This window comes from Marmota monax, unplaced genomic scaffold (genome assembly GCF_021218885.2).
Source record: "Marmota monax isolate L192 unplaced genomic scaffold, Marmota_monax_Labrador192_F-V1.1 WCK01_AAM20220418_F8-fsc00142, whole genome shotgun sequence".
Classification (NCBI taxonomy): domain Eukaryota; kingdom Metazoa; phylum Chordata; class Mammalia; order Rodentia; family Sciuridae; genus Marmota; species Marmota monax.
The window spans coordinates 4210241-4223600 of record NW_026692025.1 but is presented as its reverse complement, the minus strand read 5'-3'; the positions used below and the strand labels follow the sequence as shown (position 1 = coordinate 4223600).

At 41.9% G+C, this 13360-nt stretch overlaps 1 protein-coding gene across 7 annotated transcripts in view; it reads left to right on the top strand.

Moving 5' to 3' along the window:
- The first annotated feature begins 462 nt into the window (after window positions 1-462).
- The window catches only part of Mtmr1 (myotubularin related protein 1), a 75103-nt gene continuing 62205 nt past the window's right edge, over window positions 463-13360 (top strand). For all 7 annotated transcript variants that reach the window (XM_046453548.2, XM_058582616.1, XM_046453532.2 and 4 more), the window contains exons 1-2: window positions 463-767; window positions 6712-6817. In XM_046453548.2, coding sequence (XP_046309504.1) covers window positions 613-767; window positions 6712-6817 — 261 coding nt within the window. In that variant the 5' untranslated portion in view covers window positions 463-612. The remainder of the gene's footprint in view (window positions 768-6711; window positions 6818-13360) is intronic.

The following is a 13360-nucleotide window of genomic DNA, read 5'->3' as shown; positions in this document are numbered from 1 at the left end:
TGGAGTGGGGTGCGGGTAGAGGGAAGAAGGGAGTGGGGAAGACTTGCTAAAATGCATGCAATTGCTTATGCTTCAAGACGGCAAGACCAGGTACGCCCAAGAAGCCTGGACTGTCCCGACCCAAAAACTTCTTTGAGCACCACAAAATTGAGGGAGAAAAGAGTTTTTAACCCTTGAATTTCCCCAAACCTGTTTTTTTTAATATATACCCCGCATCTTGATAGTCAACCCGGTTTGATTATTGAGCAAAGCACGTTATGCATAATGCGTTGAAGATCCCGAATCCCCGCGGATGTGCTCAAGCGGGACGTCCCAGCCTACAAATCTCGGGTTCCTGGGGGCGGGTGCCAGGTGGGGCCTGGGCGGGGTCGGGAACCAGACGCCCGCCCTGCGCACCGCCCTCCCGCCTCGACCCCGCCCCCTCCCCAGCCTCCGCGCGCGCGGCCTTGTGGGTAAAGTGGGGCTGCCAGGTGACAGTTAATGGCGACGGCCGCCTGAGGCGGGCGGCAGAGTAGGGCTGCGGGACACGCGTGGCGGAACATTCCGGCCCGCCGCTCCTGTCCGACTGCGGCTTCCCGGCGGTTGCAGGGCTCCGCAGGGGCTTGGCTCTCCATGGACAGGCCAGTGGCGGCGGCGGCGGCGGCGGCGGCGGGCTGTGAGGGCGCTGGGGGCTCGGGCCCGGGACTGGCGAGCGGCAGGAGGCCCCCTCGGGCCGCTGGGGGCGCCGCTGCCGGCTCCCGGCAACCCAGCGTGGAGACCCTGGACAGGTAAGCGGGACCCGGGCCGCCCTGACTCACTGGGCCCCCTCAGCCTCTCCCGCTCACCGCTCGCCGCCGAGGCGGGGACGGAGGGCCCCTCCACAGTCCCCTCCCTGCCCCGGAAGACCCCTGCGCCCCAACCTGGGCCGCACCCTCGGACCTGTCCCAGGCTGTGCACCTGGCCCACTTCCGCCTCGCTAGTCGAGCTCTCCCCTGGCCCTCTGATGGCCTTCGGAGCTGTCACACCGCTTCCCTAGATACCTACTAAGATTCCCTTGACGACCCGTGGTCTGTACTTGCTGGAGCCACGAATCTTCTGGGGCAATTTCACCCGGGCGGGCTGTTCTCTTTTGAGTCACCTTGCCTCCTATTAAGCCAAATTCTCCTCCTGCTGCTGCTCCTTGGAGTCTTTGATGTTGGAGTTGGGGACTGTGGGACAGGATCCCATACGCGTGGGAGCTGGTGCAGATGAAGGCAAAGATACCCTGATTTGAAAAACTGGGATGGAAAACTTCCAAACTGTTCATGCGACAAGAACACAGAATCTTCTTTCAGTTCTTCACACTTCAGAGGGACCCACTCATTGTTTTCTTGAACGCATGAGCTTACTGCTTCTGAGGCAGTTGCAGAACTAAGAGAAATGTGTTACAGGCACATAAAGCCACCCACCATGTCCAACTGGGAAGGGCCATCCCATACTCTGAGGACAAGTGATGGATTTTCCTGTGGCCCAGAACATACAGTTTGCCCACCTTGTGGCCATTTCCCCGATGCTGGAGTGACTTAGGCAACAGACACTGTTGTGATGTAGCTGAGTTTCAGATGTTCATTCCTGCCTGTCTTAGTCATACCAGTATACTGAAGTTTTGGGAGTTTCCAAAGGCACAGGAACAACAGGAAACACTCCCTCACTTTGCTGCTAGCTCAGTGTAATTACAGTGTACTTCAATAAATTAATCACCCAAGAGATCAGCTTCACTGAAAACTAATCACAGCTAACACAGACAGCATTTGGAATGGTGAGGACTTTACTTATCTGCAAATATTCAACAATGTTTGAGGTATCAGCAATTCAGACAATAATACAAGATGTCTTTTGCTCTCTGGCTTACCATTTTGCTGAGAATACAAACAAAGCAACAATTGAAATCAAATGTGATTGAGAGCTCTGCTAGAAGTGAACACACAAGTATACTCAGGATGGGGCCTGTGTCTGAATCATCTAACAAGCTGAAGGAGCCAGAATGTGTTACCCTAAGATATAACTTATATTCTTGTCCTTCAGAGCTCCCCCACACACACCTTTTCCTTTTTGAACCATGGATTAAACCCCAGGGATTTTAACCACTGAGGCACATTCCTAGCCCTTTTTATTTTGAGACAGGATCTTCTGAAGTTACTTAGGGCCTCACTAAGTTTTGGGGGCTAGCCCTGAACTTACAATTCTCTTGGGAATCAGCTTTCCAACTCACTGGGATTACAGGCATATGCCACCACATCTGGCTCCTGCAGAGCTTTTTTAAGTATTACAATGAACCAGGCCCCATACCTCTCTGAATACTCCTTCAGGATATTTCTGGAAGGCCCGGTAATTAGTATTTTCCAAAAGCTCTATAGACTCAGTAGTGATCCCACTGTACTATGGTACATTTTGCCAGGTACTTTGGGCTATAAGTGAGGATCTTCCAAGGAAAACTGACACTGGAACTGAATAGTGAAAACTGAGTAGAAGTTAGCTTGGGCACAGAACAGGGAGGGCTTTTTGGCCATGAGAGCAGAATGTGTAGTCTCGTAGGTAATACGGGGATATGGAGAACTGGTAAGTGAGAAGGCCTGCTTCTTGTGGGAAAACAGCCTTCCTAAGGAATTGGGTCATTATCCTGCTATAGGAATCGCTGCGTCAGAATCATCTCAAGTGTAAACACAGATTTTTCGGCCTCATCCTAAATGTAGTCCATTCACTTCTGACTTTGAGCCTGTGTGAGTCACACGGGATATTTTGCTCACAATGGTTCTGCTTTACTTGGTGGGCCAGTAAAATTATTAACATCCTTCTTCAACACTCAGTTTTTTCTTGGTTTGAATGAGAAATTATATGGTCATCCTAGCTTTGGGGACCACAAAAGGACTTCAATCAGGTGAGCTATGCAGTGGTGTGGCAGATGGACTGGTGAACTGGTCAGTGGATTATCAAAATGCTTAATCACTCATGCATTTATTCTGCAAATATGAATGCCTACTCTGCATCCAGTAATGCATTGAGTCTGGCGATAAAGCAAGGAAGTAACACAAATCTCTCCTCCCATAGAGTGTATGTTTGTTGGGAGACAAAGACAAAAAGCAAGTAAAATGTGTTCTGGGTTAGATGGTGATAGGTGCTAGGGAAAATAAGTTGAGAAGGGGCTAAGAAGAGTTGGGATCTGTGCTTTTGGAAGTGGTTGTAATTTTAGTAGGATGATTAGAAAAGCCCAGTTGAGAAAGATGACATCTGAGCAGTGTCCTGAAACAGGTGGGAGATTCAGCCTTACAAATATCTGGGGAGATAGCTTTTTAGGCAAAAGCCTATGCAAAGGAACTGGGGTAGGAGCGTGAGGGAAGTATTTGAGGACTAGCAAGGAGACAGGGAGTCGGTAGTGAGGAGGGAACTAAGGGATGAGGTCAGAGAGGCCTCAGGAGTAGCTGGTGGAGAGTCTTAGAGGCCATAGGGAGCTACTGGGGACTTCAGAACGAAGGAGTGATATAATTTATTATGTATTTCAGTAGGCTTTCATGGTGCTATGTGGACAATAGGAAGAGGAGGGAAGGAGTTGAAACAGAGAGGCCAGCAGGTAGGCGACTGTTGTACTAGGCCACATGAGAGGATGACAGCTTAGCCTAGGGTGATGGAGTAGAGGAGGGTAGAAGTGGTCTGATTATAGATGTGGTATGAAGAAGACCTGCAGTGTAGAGCCAATAAGGTTTGCTGAAGATTGATTGTTGAGTATTAAAGAAGAATCATGGAGGATTCTAGTGTATTTTGCTGTGGGAAAATGGTATTGCTGAGACGGAGAAGTCTCTAAGCAGACCAGGATTAGGAAAGAGCAGGCTCTCATCTTTGGACATATCAATTAGTAAATGCCAATTATACCCCTGAGAAGATGTCAGAAAGACAGTTGGTTTACATGAGCTTGGAGTTCAGGGTTGGCACCTGGGCTGGAGACCTAAATTGGTGAGTCATTGGCATCTAGATGGGGCTTCGATTCATGAGGCAGGATGAGAATACAGAATGATGGGGCTCCTGAAAAGGAATAAAGTAGGAATAGGACAGGGTCAATTTTTAAGATACTAACCAGGGAACAGGGACATGACCTGCTGAGCATTCAGCTATATGAGATTGCTCAGTGAGACCAGGAAAGACCAGGTTGGAGAACCAGAGCCTACAGCCTACAAGTGGTTGTTGAAGCCAAGAATGTGGAAGGCAGTTGCAGACTAAAGGGATGAGAGAGAGGAAGAGGAAATGTGGCCTTTAATCTCAGGTCTTTCATTTCCACAAGCTCCCATTCATGGTTTTCTTTGAAGAGTGACTCCTAGAGTGGAACCTGGCTATATGGGCTTGGCTTGGCCATGCTTCCTGGAACATGGGACCTTCACTCCTCTTCCCAGTACTGTACTTGATAACGAAGCTGTGGTCTTGTGAGAGGATGTGGCTTGTTGAAGGTCACAGACTAGCTGGTGACAGAGCATGGCTAGAATCCAGGCCTCCTGTCTGCTAGCCCAATATACCACTTTGTGTGTGACTGCACTGGCCAGGACACTTCCTGTTGTAGGTGACAACACAACTCATTACCACAAAGGAGGTATGTTGGCTCACGTAACTGCTCCAGATGGGGAGATAATGCCAATGCATGTAAGTGGGACCAGGGTTGCAACAGTGTTGTCAGGACTGCCCATCTCTTGTTTCTTACTTTTTATCTCTGTGTGTTCTTTTAAGGGGTAGAGGTGGGGATTGGCTTCTAGCAGCTTTGGGGCAGATCCACAGAGCTCAGAATCCAAGAACAAACTTGGGACTGGCAGGGCCAGAGTAACTCCCCTATAAGCTATAATTGGGAGCAGGAGGAAGAAGGGATTGGCCCATCCCTTTCCTCTCCCCCATGGAATCCTCTGAAGTGGGAGGCAGGGGTTATAGTTCCTCAAAATAAAGGGAAGTTTCTAATGAGAAGAACTGGGAAAGGGATACTGCGCAAATGGTAGCACCAGGCCACTCATGGTCAATAGTTGGGTTTCTACAGTTTTTTCCTTATACTTGCAATCAGGAATGGGTGCTGATAGATCAAAAGGCAAAATGAGAAGAAAAATTGAGTACAAGCAGGCAATAAAGATGGCAGCTTTTAAAGAGGAAACAAAAATCCTTGCTTTCCCCTCCCCCGCTCTTAGGAATTATGATAGATTTCTGGGATATCATCAGAATTTCTGCCCAATGAGCAAGTATTTTGCTTATATTTTCAACCACACAGCTAACCATTGGGCTGTCTTAATCAGAAACTGGAGTTTAGATCACTAGGACAGAACATCATCTTTATTATTTAGCTTATTTTACATATTTCCTGGTGATTTTGTGTGTTTCTTTTCTTTAATACACGAGAGTGGATTTAATTAGTCATGCGTTTTTTTTTAAAGATCTGGAATAGTCAGTGAAAGCTACCTGCACAGTAAATTTTTATAAGCATCTTTTATTCTCTTGCTTAATTTCTTCAGTTTTGACAAATCAGGAGAGGAACCCAATTTTGAGGGGCCATTTGTAATTCTACCACTGCCTAGTTTGTTTTTTGTGGTCCTTTAGAACTTAGCAGTCATATGAGCTTGGACCAAACTAGAGACTAGATTTTTTCATCTATAAAATGGGTCACTTTGAGGCTGGGTAAGAATACATGTGTGGAAATGGCTTTGAACATTGTAGAGCACTGTGGAATTGGAAGATACAATTTTTTCACATTGTTGTATTTTCATATGAGGCAGATGGTTAGCATCTGTGGTGCTGGATTTAGCTCATTAAGCTGGTCACTATTGTACCATGTTCTGAAAGGATGGCTGCTTCCTAACAAAGCATGACACCTCTGTGCCTCCATTTTCTCATCTCAAAAACCAGTTGCGTAGTCCCTGTTCTGCCTTTTCATCATACCATGGTTATGAGGCTCTGGCATAACAACTGGAAGAACATTTTGTAAGCTAGCAGAACACTTACAGAAATGTAAGGTATCATTATTACTGTATATAAAATGCTATTTTTCTACTCTGTTCTCTTTAAAATCACAATCAGCTTTCCTCCATTAAGAGTTTCTTTGGTTTACTCAAGATTACACTAGTTTTTAGATTAAAACTGCCAACATGAAATTAAATTTTTGAAAAACATATGCTGGAAGATAAATATTTCACTTAACAATTAGTTTTCTATAAATGTTACATTAAGAATCATGTTTCCATACAATTGTAATAGGATAAAATTCCATTTAATGTTGGAGAACAGTATGCTTATCACCTAGAATCTTAAAATTTTGAAAAAAAATTGGTTGATTCATTTAAAACTATCCAAGATTGTAATCTTACTTCCTAGATTTCAGCCAGTATTTATTTATTTATTGGTACTAGGGATTGAATTCAGGGGCATTTAACCACTGAGCCACAACCCACATCCCCAGCCCTTTTTTGTATTTTATTTAGAGACAGGGTCTCATTGAGTTGCCCAGGGCCTCACTAAGTTGCTGAGGCTGGCTTTGAACTTGCGATCCTCCTGCCTTAGCCTCCCAAGCTGCTGGGATTACAGGTGTGCGCCATGGTGCTCGGCCAGTATTTCATTTCTTACAGTAAATGTAGAGGTAACCAAATATTTTAACAAAAATTTATTCCTTTAAATTTGTGTATATCCCTATTCAGTGCTCTATTAATCATGCTGCTTTTTTTTTTTTTTTTTTTTTAGTCCTACAGGGTCACATGTTGAATGGTGTAAACAGCTTATAGCTGCTACAATTTCTAGTCAGATTTCAGGTTCAGTGACATCAGAAAATGTATCCAGAGATTATAAGGTAAGCAACATTGAGTGTTTAATTCATTTTCAGTAACCTAAGCAGCAAAGAAGCTTTGTAGTTTTATTTCAAGTGAGCCTTTGACCCCTTGATGATTAACTGTCATTTGCTTGGGAATGGGGACAAAAGTTCTCTGTTGTTCAACTGGAAATTTAGAAGTTTTACCAGTAGCCAGTACATGTGGTCATATATTTATAACTGAAAGGAAAAAACTGTCTTTAGATTATGATCATTCTTTTAAAACTCAAGTTCCATTTTATTATAAGACATACATATATTTTCTTTGTTAATATTCTTTATTTCAGAAAATGTATATGTACATTATCTCCTTAAGCTTACAATTCATTTTTGTATTTAGGTATTATCTGTGAGTATGCAGCATTAACATGTGTAACTAGAATGTAAAAGCAATTGCAAAATTCAAAAGAATGTATGAGCAGCCTCATTTTTTAGTCCTTACTGAAGTGAAAAATTGAATTTATTTTAAATTCTCTTGTTTATTTTAATCTCTTCTGCTTATTCTAGAGTTAAGAGTGATAAGTTCCTTATTAGCAGACACCAGGGCTCCTTTACTCACCACTGGTTTCCCAGCATAATCCTGGAGCATAATAGGTACTGAGTAAATACTTAATGAATCAATTAACAAGCCCCAAATTACTTGCTCCATCTTTGTTCATGATGATCATTATGATCTTGCCCCATCATTTTAATGTCAATAAACTATTAACAGGTACACTAAGTGAAACCATGTTTACATTTCAGTTGTGGTATTTATTTGAGTTGAGGTTTCAGTTTACCATGATCATTTTTGTCTGCTAGGAAGATATGATTGATTTTTTATAAGCATGTATAAATATATATTTAGTATTCTGGACTTGTATTAGTTACAGGCTCTCAAAATCATGATCCTTGCCAGACAGCAAATCTTACAAATAGTTTAAGAACTACAATAAAGATGCTAATTAATTCTTAATTGCCTCAGTTCCTCTTTAGCTCATAACATAACAAGTACAGAAACTAACTCAAGAGGCCGTCTAATTGAGATTCAGCTATGCTGCTGTCTCTTGCCTCATCCAAGCCAGCAGATGTTGTTGAGTATGCCTATCAGGGGAAGGCATAGCAGTGGATTAGAGGAAATTGGGTAATCTTCCCACCAGAAGAGTGACAGTATATCCCTTAATAGTGTCCCCTGTTACCTGGTTTTTATATTTTCCCAGAAAAGTGTAGCTGGAGCTCCTGATCTTCAAACCTTGACTGGACAAACACAGTGTCCAGTTGGGAGAAGCATTTGCTGTATCACCAATGCCTGGGTGGCTGGCCACTGAGCAGCTATAGATCAGTTGTCCAATTGCCCCCACTTTACCTGAGAAACTGTCCACTGAACGAGATGCTCGAGGACCCATATTGGCAGAGGAAAACTCTCTGACTTTGGTGTGATTTTCTTTATGTGCAATTATGAGTTAATTGTAAATTTTTCATTATGGTTGAATAGTTATGTTGTGTGGCTTCTATAAAAGACTGAATGTTGACTGTGTGCATAGTTTCTAAACTATATATTACTAGGTCAAACTGAATCTGTACTTTATCATGAAGTAATTTAAGTTTTATTATGTTTAGTCTGTTTACAAATTTTCTGTAACAGAATTAGCTCATGTTATGATGGTTTAACAGATGGTGTTCAAAAAAATAAGACTTAAAAAAATTTCATCCCTGCATCCTACAGTTAAATTCTTTGATGAGTTATTGTAAGAGAGCATGTTTTAAAACTATCTCTGTTATATTTGCCCTGTAGCCAAATGTACAAGTTGACATTAAATTTATAATTTGTGAGTTGTTATGCTTCTTCAAGGAAGTTTAGTTTTGTTTTGTTTTTTTTGTACCAGGGAATTAACCCAGGGGCACTTGACCACTGAGCCACATCCCCAGCCCTATTTTGTATTTTATTTAGAGAGAGGGTCTCACTGAGTTTCTTAGCCTCACTTTGCTAAGGCTGTTTAGGTTGGTGATGGGACAAAGCATTCCTAGTACATTCATACAAATATGAATAATTAACAACTCATGTTAGATGTTGAGAACAGTTACTTATTCTTTACTCATATCTTAAGTTGTTGGTCAGCCCAGGGTCAGATCACCCAAAGTGGTAAGAATATCACTGGTGTCATATGAGATGAGTTTGGATGGTATGTCTTGAGTATATTTTAATAGCCTTATAATTATTTTATTATATATTATAAAAATGAGCACATCAAGCTTATGATTTAATGGATGTTATTGCTTAAAGCAAACAAAATATACAAAGGAGTGGATTTTAAATCAATATATGGACAAATATTAATATCAGTGCAAGTGATAAACAGACATAACAAGCCAAACTGGTAGAGTTGGTATTGTGAGTTGACACAGAAATTTGGCAAACATTGTCCCAGCTGAAAGAGTAGATAGCTGTTAGGTTGAATTGTAGGTTAACTAAATTAATAAATGCATGCTTTAATACCAAGTTATCCTGAAGATTAGTCCAATAATTAAGAATATCAGAAGAAATGTAATAAAATATTTTGCTCCCCCCTACTACCAACTCAGTTATTTTTATTTTTATTAAGTTAACAAAGTAAAAAAATGTCCTCCTTGAATTTGTTAAACAATATAAGAATAAGATCTGAATTTAATCTTCCATAGATCAGGTGAAATAATACAGTCAAAGATTGTAATGAAACATTTCTAGGAACTATTAGTAGAAAGGATGCAGTTGATCAAAGCTTCCATTGTTTGGAAAGTAGAACCAGGCCAAGAAGAGGGAGCCTAATGGAGGAGTACAAACAGTACTGGTTAGCTTTGTGACTTGCATAATCTCTGAGGATAGTTTCTTTTTTTTTCTTAATTTATTTACTTATTTTAATTAGGTGTATATGACAGCAGAATGCATTTTGATTCATTGTACACAATTGCAGCACAACTTTATATTTCTCTGGTTATACATGATGTAGCATCACACCATATATGCACTCATACATGTACCTAAGGTAATGATGACCATCTCATTCCACCATCTTTCCTGCTGAGGATAGCTTCTTTATCTGTGAGGATTAACAGGTTTAAGTTAGATTATAAGCCGCTAAATTTCTCTGTTTCTAGAGCATTCTTCAGTTATGCTTTGTCCAGAAAGATTTGATTCTGGTCAGCCTTATGGAAATTAGGACACTGCAGGTTTAATGTGGTTATCTTCTGACTCTATCACTCTCATAACTATTCTTTGGTCCTTTGCCTCTCTTTCTCTCCTCCTCACCCATACACACCCAGAAGCTAGGTGTCTTCTCTATATATATTCTGAAGAAAAAGGAGAAAATGGAAAAGGTGTCCTATACAAAGTTTAATCAGTGAACAAGATAGAACAGTAGTTAAATTTTGGATCTTCAACAAAAATTTCCAGAAGGAATTTAGAGGGAAGGGAAAGCAATATATGGGAAATACTTCATTAATCTGATTAATCTGGAGGAAGATCTTGGTTAATATTTCTTCTTTCTTCCTTCCTTCCTTCCTTCCTTTCTTTCCTTCCTTTCCTTCCTTCCTTCCTTTCTTTCTTTCTTTCCTTCCTTTCTTTCTTTCTTTCCTTCCCTTCCTTCCTTCCTTCCCTTCCTTCCTCCCTCCCTCCCTCCCTCCCTCCCTCCCTTCCTTCCTTCCTTCCTTCCTTCCCCAGGCTGCTTAACCATTGAGCCACATCCCATGTCCTTTTTTTTTTTTTTCGATTTTTAAAAAATTTTGAAACAGGGTCTTGCTTAGGTCCTCATTAAGTTGCTGAAGCTGGCTTTGAACTTAGGATCCTCCTGCCTCAGCCTTCTGAGTTGCTGGTATTACAGATGTGCATCACCATGCCCAGCAATATTTCTTAAATTGAGTACTAGTCTCTAAAAAGGGAAGCTTAAACATGATTTTTCATAATCTATAACTGTAATCCATTGTCTATAGTCTGGCCTTGTTACATATTAAATCAGAGGTTGCCAACTCAGGTGCCTACATATGACAGTTAACAAGCTGGTCAGACACAGGGGAGTATTACAGAGAACTGGATAGTGATCGTGCCCCTCTAAAAGAAATTTTTTTTAAATCCTGCTACCATCTGTCTGAGCAATAGATCTCAAGTTTATGACCACTGTAATAGATGGAAAAGTGCTATTTTAACTCCCAGGGTCCTTAGGAGATAGATTTCTTAAAAATGACAAGACTTGGACTTCTGCTTCTAGAAAGATGGAGCAATGAACTTTCTCTTGTTCTTCATACTAAGTACAACTAAAAGCCCCAGACATTATCTATAAAGTAAACATAAGAACAGTTTGAAAGTCAAAGACATGAAAGCAAACTGGTTAAGGACCTCAGGACTCTTGAGTGCCTTGACTTTTGTTTTTGCCACACCACTACAAAAAAAAATGGATTTTTTTGGTCTTAGAAAATTGTATGTGGTTAATGCAACAGATGTTAAATTTGGAATCAGAGCACTTTTACCTTGAATCCCAGTCCTGTAACTGACTAGCTGCTTATGAAGTTGCTTAACTTTGTTGAGCCTCAGTGTCCTCATCTGCATAATGGTATTGTAGCAGAAGCTGAATATGTTAAATAGTGCAACATACGAATGTTATAATAGTACAACACATACAAATGCTCATTTACTACATACTACCACTAAAAATTTCTATGTGTAAAAACAAATACAAGAAGTGTATATTGTCCTTGCTGAACATAATCTATTTAAAGAAACATGATGTGAGCATCTGTTCTGAGTTGGGCTACATGGAATTCAGTCAGGCAGAGATGAAGAAAATCATGATACAAGTTGGACCCATGGTGAGTGTTAAAATAGACATGTAAACAGGTGTGGTGGAAGGAAGGAGGGGGAAAGAGCAGGGCATTCTGGGAGTTAAGACTTGAGGGTCCCTGTCAGCACTTTGCAGAAGGGGAACAGATGTAGGTTAGGGCATGTTGAGGTCAGGAGCATGAGCACTAAAGCCAACTAGCTTGGGTTTGAGTCCCTGCTCTGCTGTTGCTGGCTGCATGGCTAGGGACAAGTTGCCTCACCACTCACTGCCTCGGTTTTTGCATTTGTCACATAGGTTGGTGGGAGGGTTGACAGAACATATGTAAAGCACTCAGTAGCATAGCTTAAGCTTTCAACAACTGCTCGTTATTATTTGTAGTACTAGTACTGGCTGTGTTGAAAGCTTTCTGAGATCCTTTCACACTCTTGGGGGTCTAAGGGTATCAGCTGCCACTTTATCAAGAATTAAGACAGAAGCCAGATTTAGACCAAAATATCAGCTTTAGCAATTGATGAAAACTGGCTTGGGGGGCCTGGCTTAGGTATGTTGCAGAGTAGGCTCCCTCATTCATCCACCTAAGGTTAAATTAACTTACCCAAATGCAGTTGTGTCCTCTCTTGGGGTAAGGCCCATACAAGTGAACACCTTGGGCTGGGGGAGAGCGGGCTGTGCCTTCAGGTCTCCCTAGCAGACAGATACTGTAGGGCCAATGTGAAACATGCCAGCTCCACTCCAAAAGCTGTCAAAAATGGATGGTTAATGGAAGTTCTTCCCCATCTGCTGGGAAGTGCCTGAAGGATGACAAAGGGAACCCAAGGACAGAGGAAGGGAGGTTTACCCCCAACAGAAACTTTCACACACATTTGAATTTTGTTACTATTTCTTGATTTGCTGGAAGCCATTTAGAGTTGGTATGGGCAGGTAAAACTTAGTTAACCTTTGGATATTAGGCTAGCTTTATTGAATAGATCGAAATCACTTACATTTTTATGCCTTCTTAGAGGTTCTTGGCATGTGTAGGAGGTGAGGGAGGGTTGTGGGCCACATTGAGATAGTTGTGGTCCAAATTAGGGGAGCTGAGACCCATCAACTTAAAGTTACTTATCCTGCCCCATGTACAGTTACCTTAACTGATTTAACCTTCCCAATAATCGTGAGGGAGATGGAGTTAGCGTCATCAATTTAAAGAAGAGACTAAGACTCTGAGGGGTTTATGGCTCATCCAAGTAAGTGGTGGATTCAGGATTTGACTTGAGTTCACTCTTGTAACCTGAGCCAGTTTGCCTCCCTAAGCCTCAGTTTGGGAGATATTTTCTGAAAGCTTCTAAGGAGGTTTAGATAATCCCACTCCTGGGATTTTAAACTGGTCAGGACTTTGCAGTCATCCCACAACCTCTTCTCATTTTCTTTGTGTAGAAACTGAGGCCCAGAAGGCAGACATTGGGAGCTTCCCTGGCCTTGATTCAAAAGCACTGCCCTCTCCTCTGACTTCCATCAGAATTGGATTCAAGAAGAAAATGAACTTCTGTGTGTGCCTGAAATGGCTTATTTCAGGCAGAATGAACTAGAGAGAAACACAACTAGTTCAGTCAGCTTTTTTGCTGCTGTGACCAAAAGACCTAACAAGAACAACATAGAGGATGGAAAAATTATTTGGGGCTCACGATGTCAAGGTCTCAGTCATAGACAGCCAACTCCGTTGCTCTAGGTCTAAGGTGAGCCTAAACATCAAGGT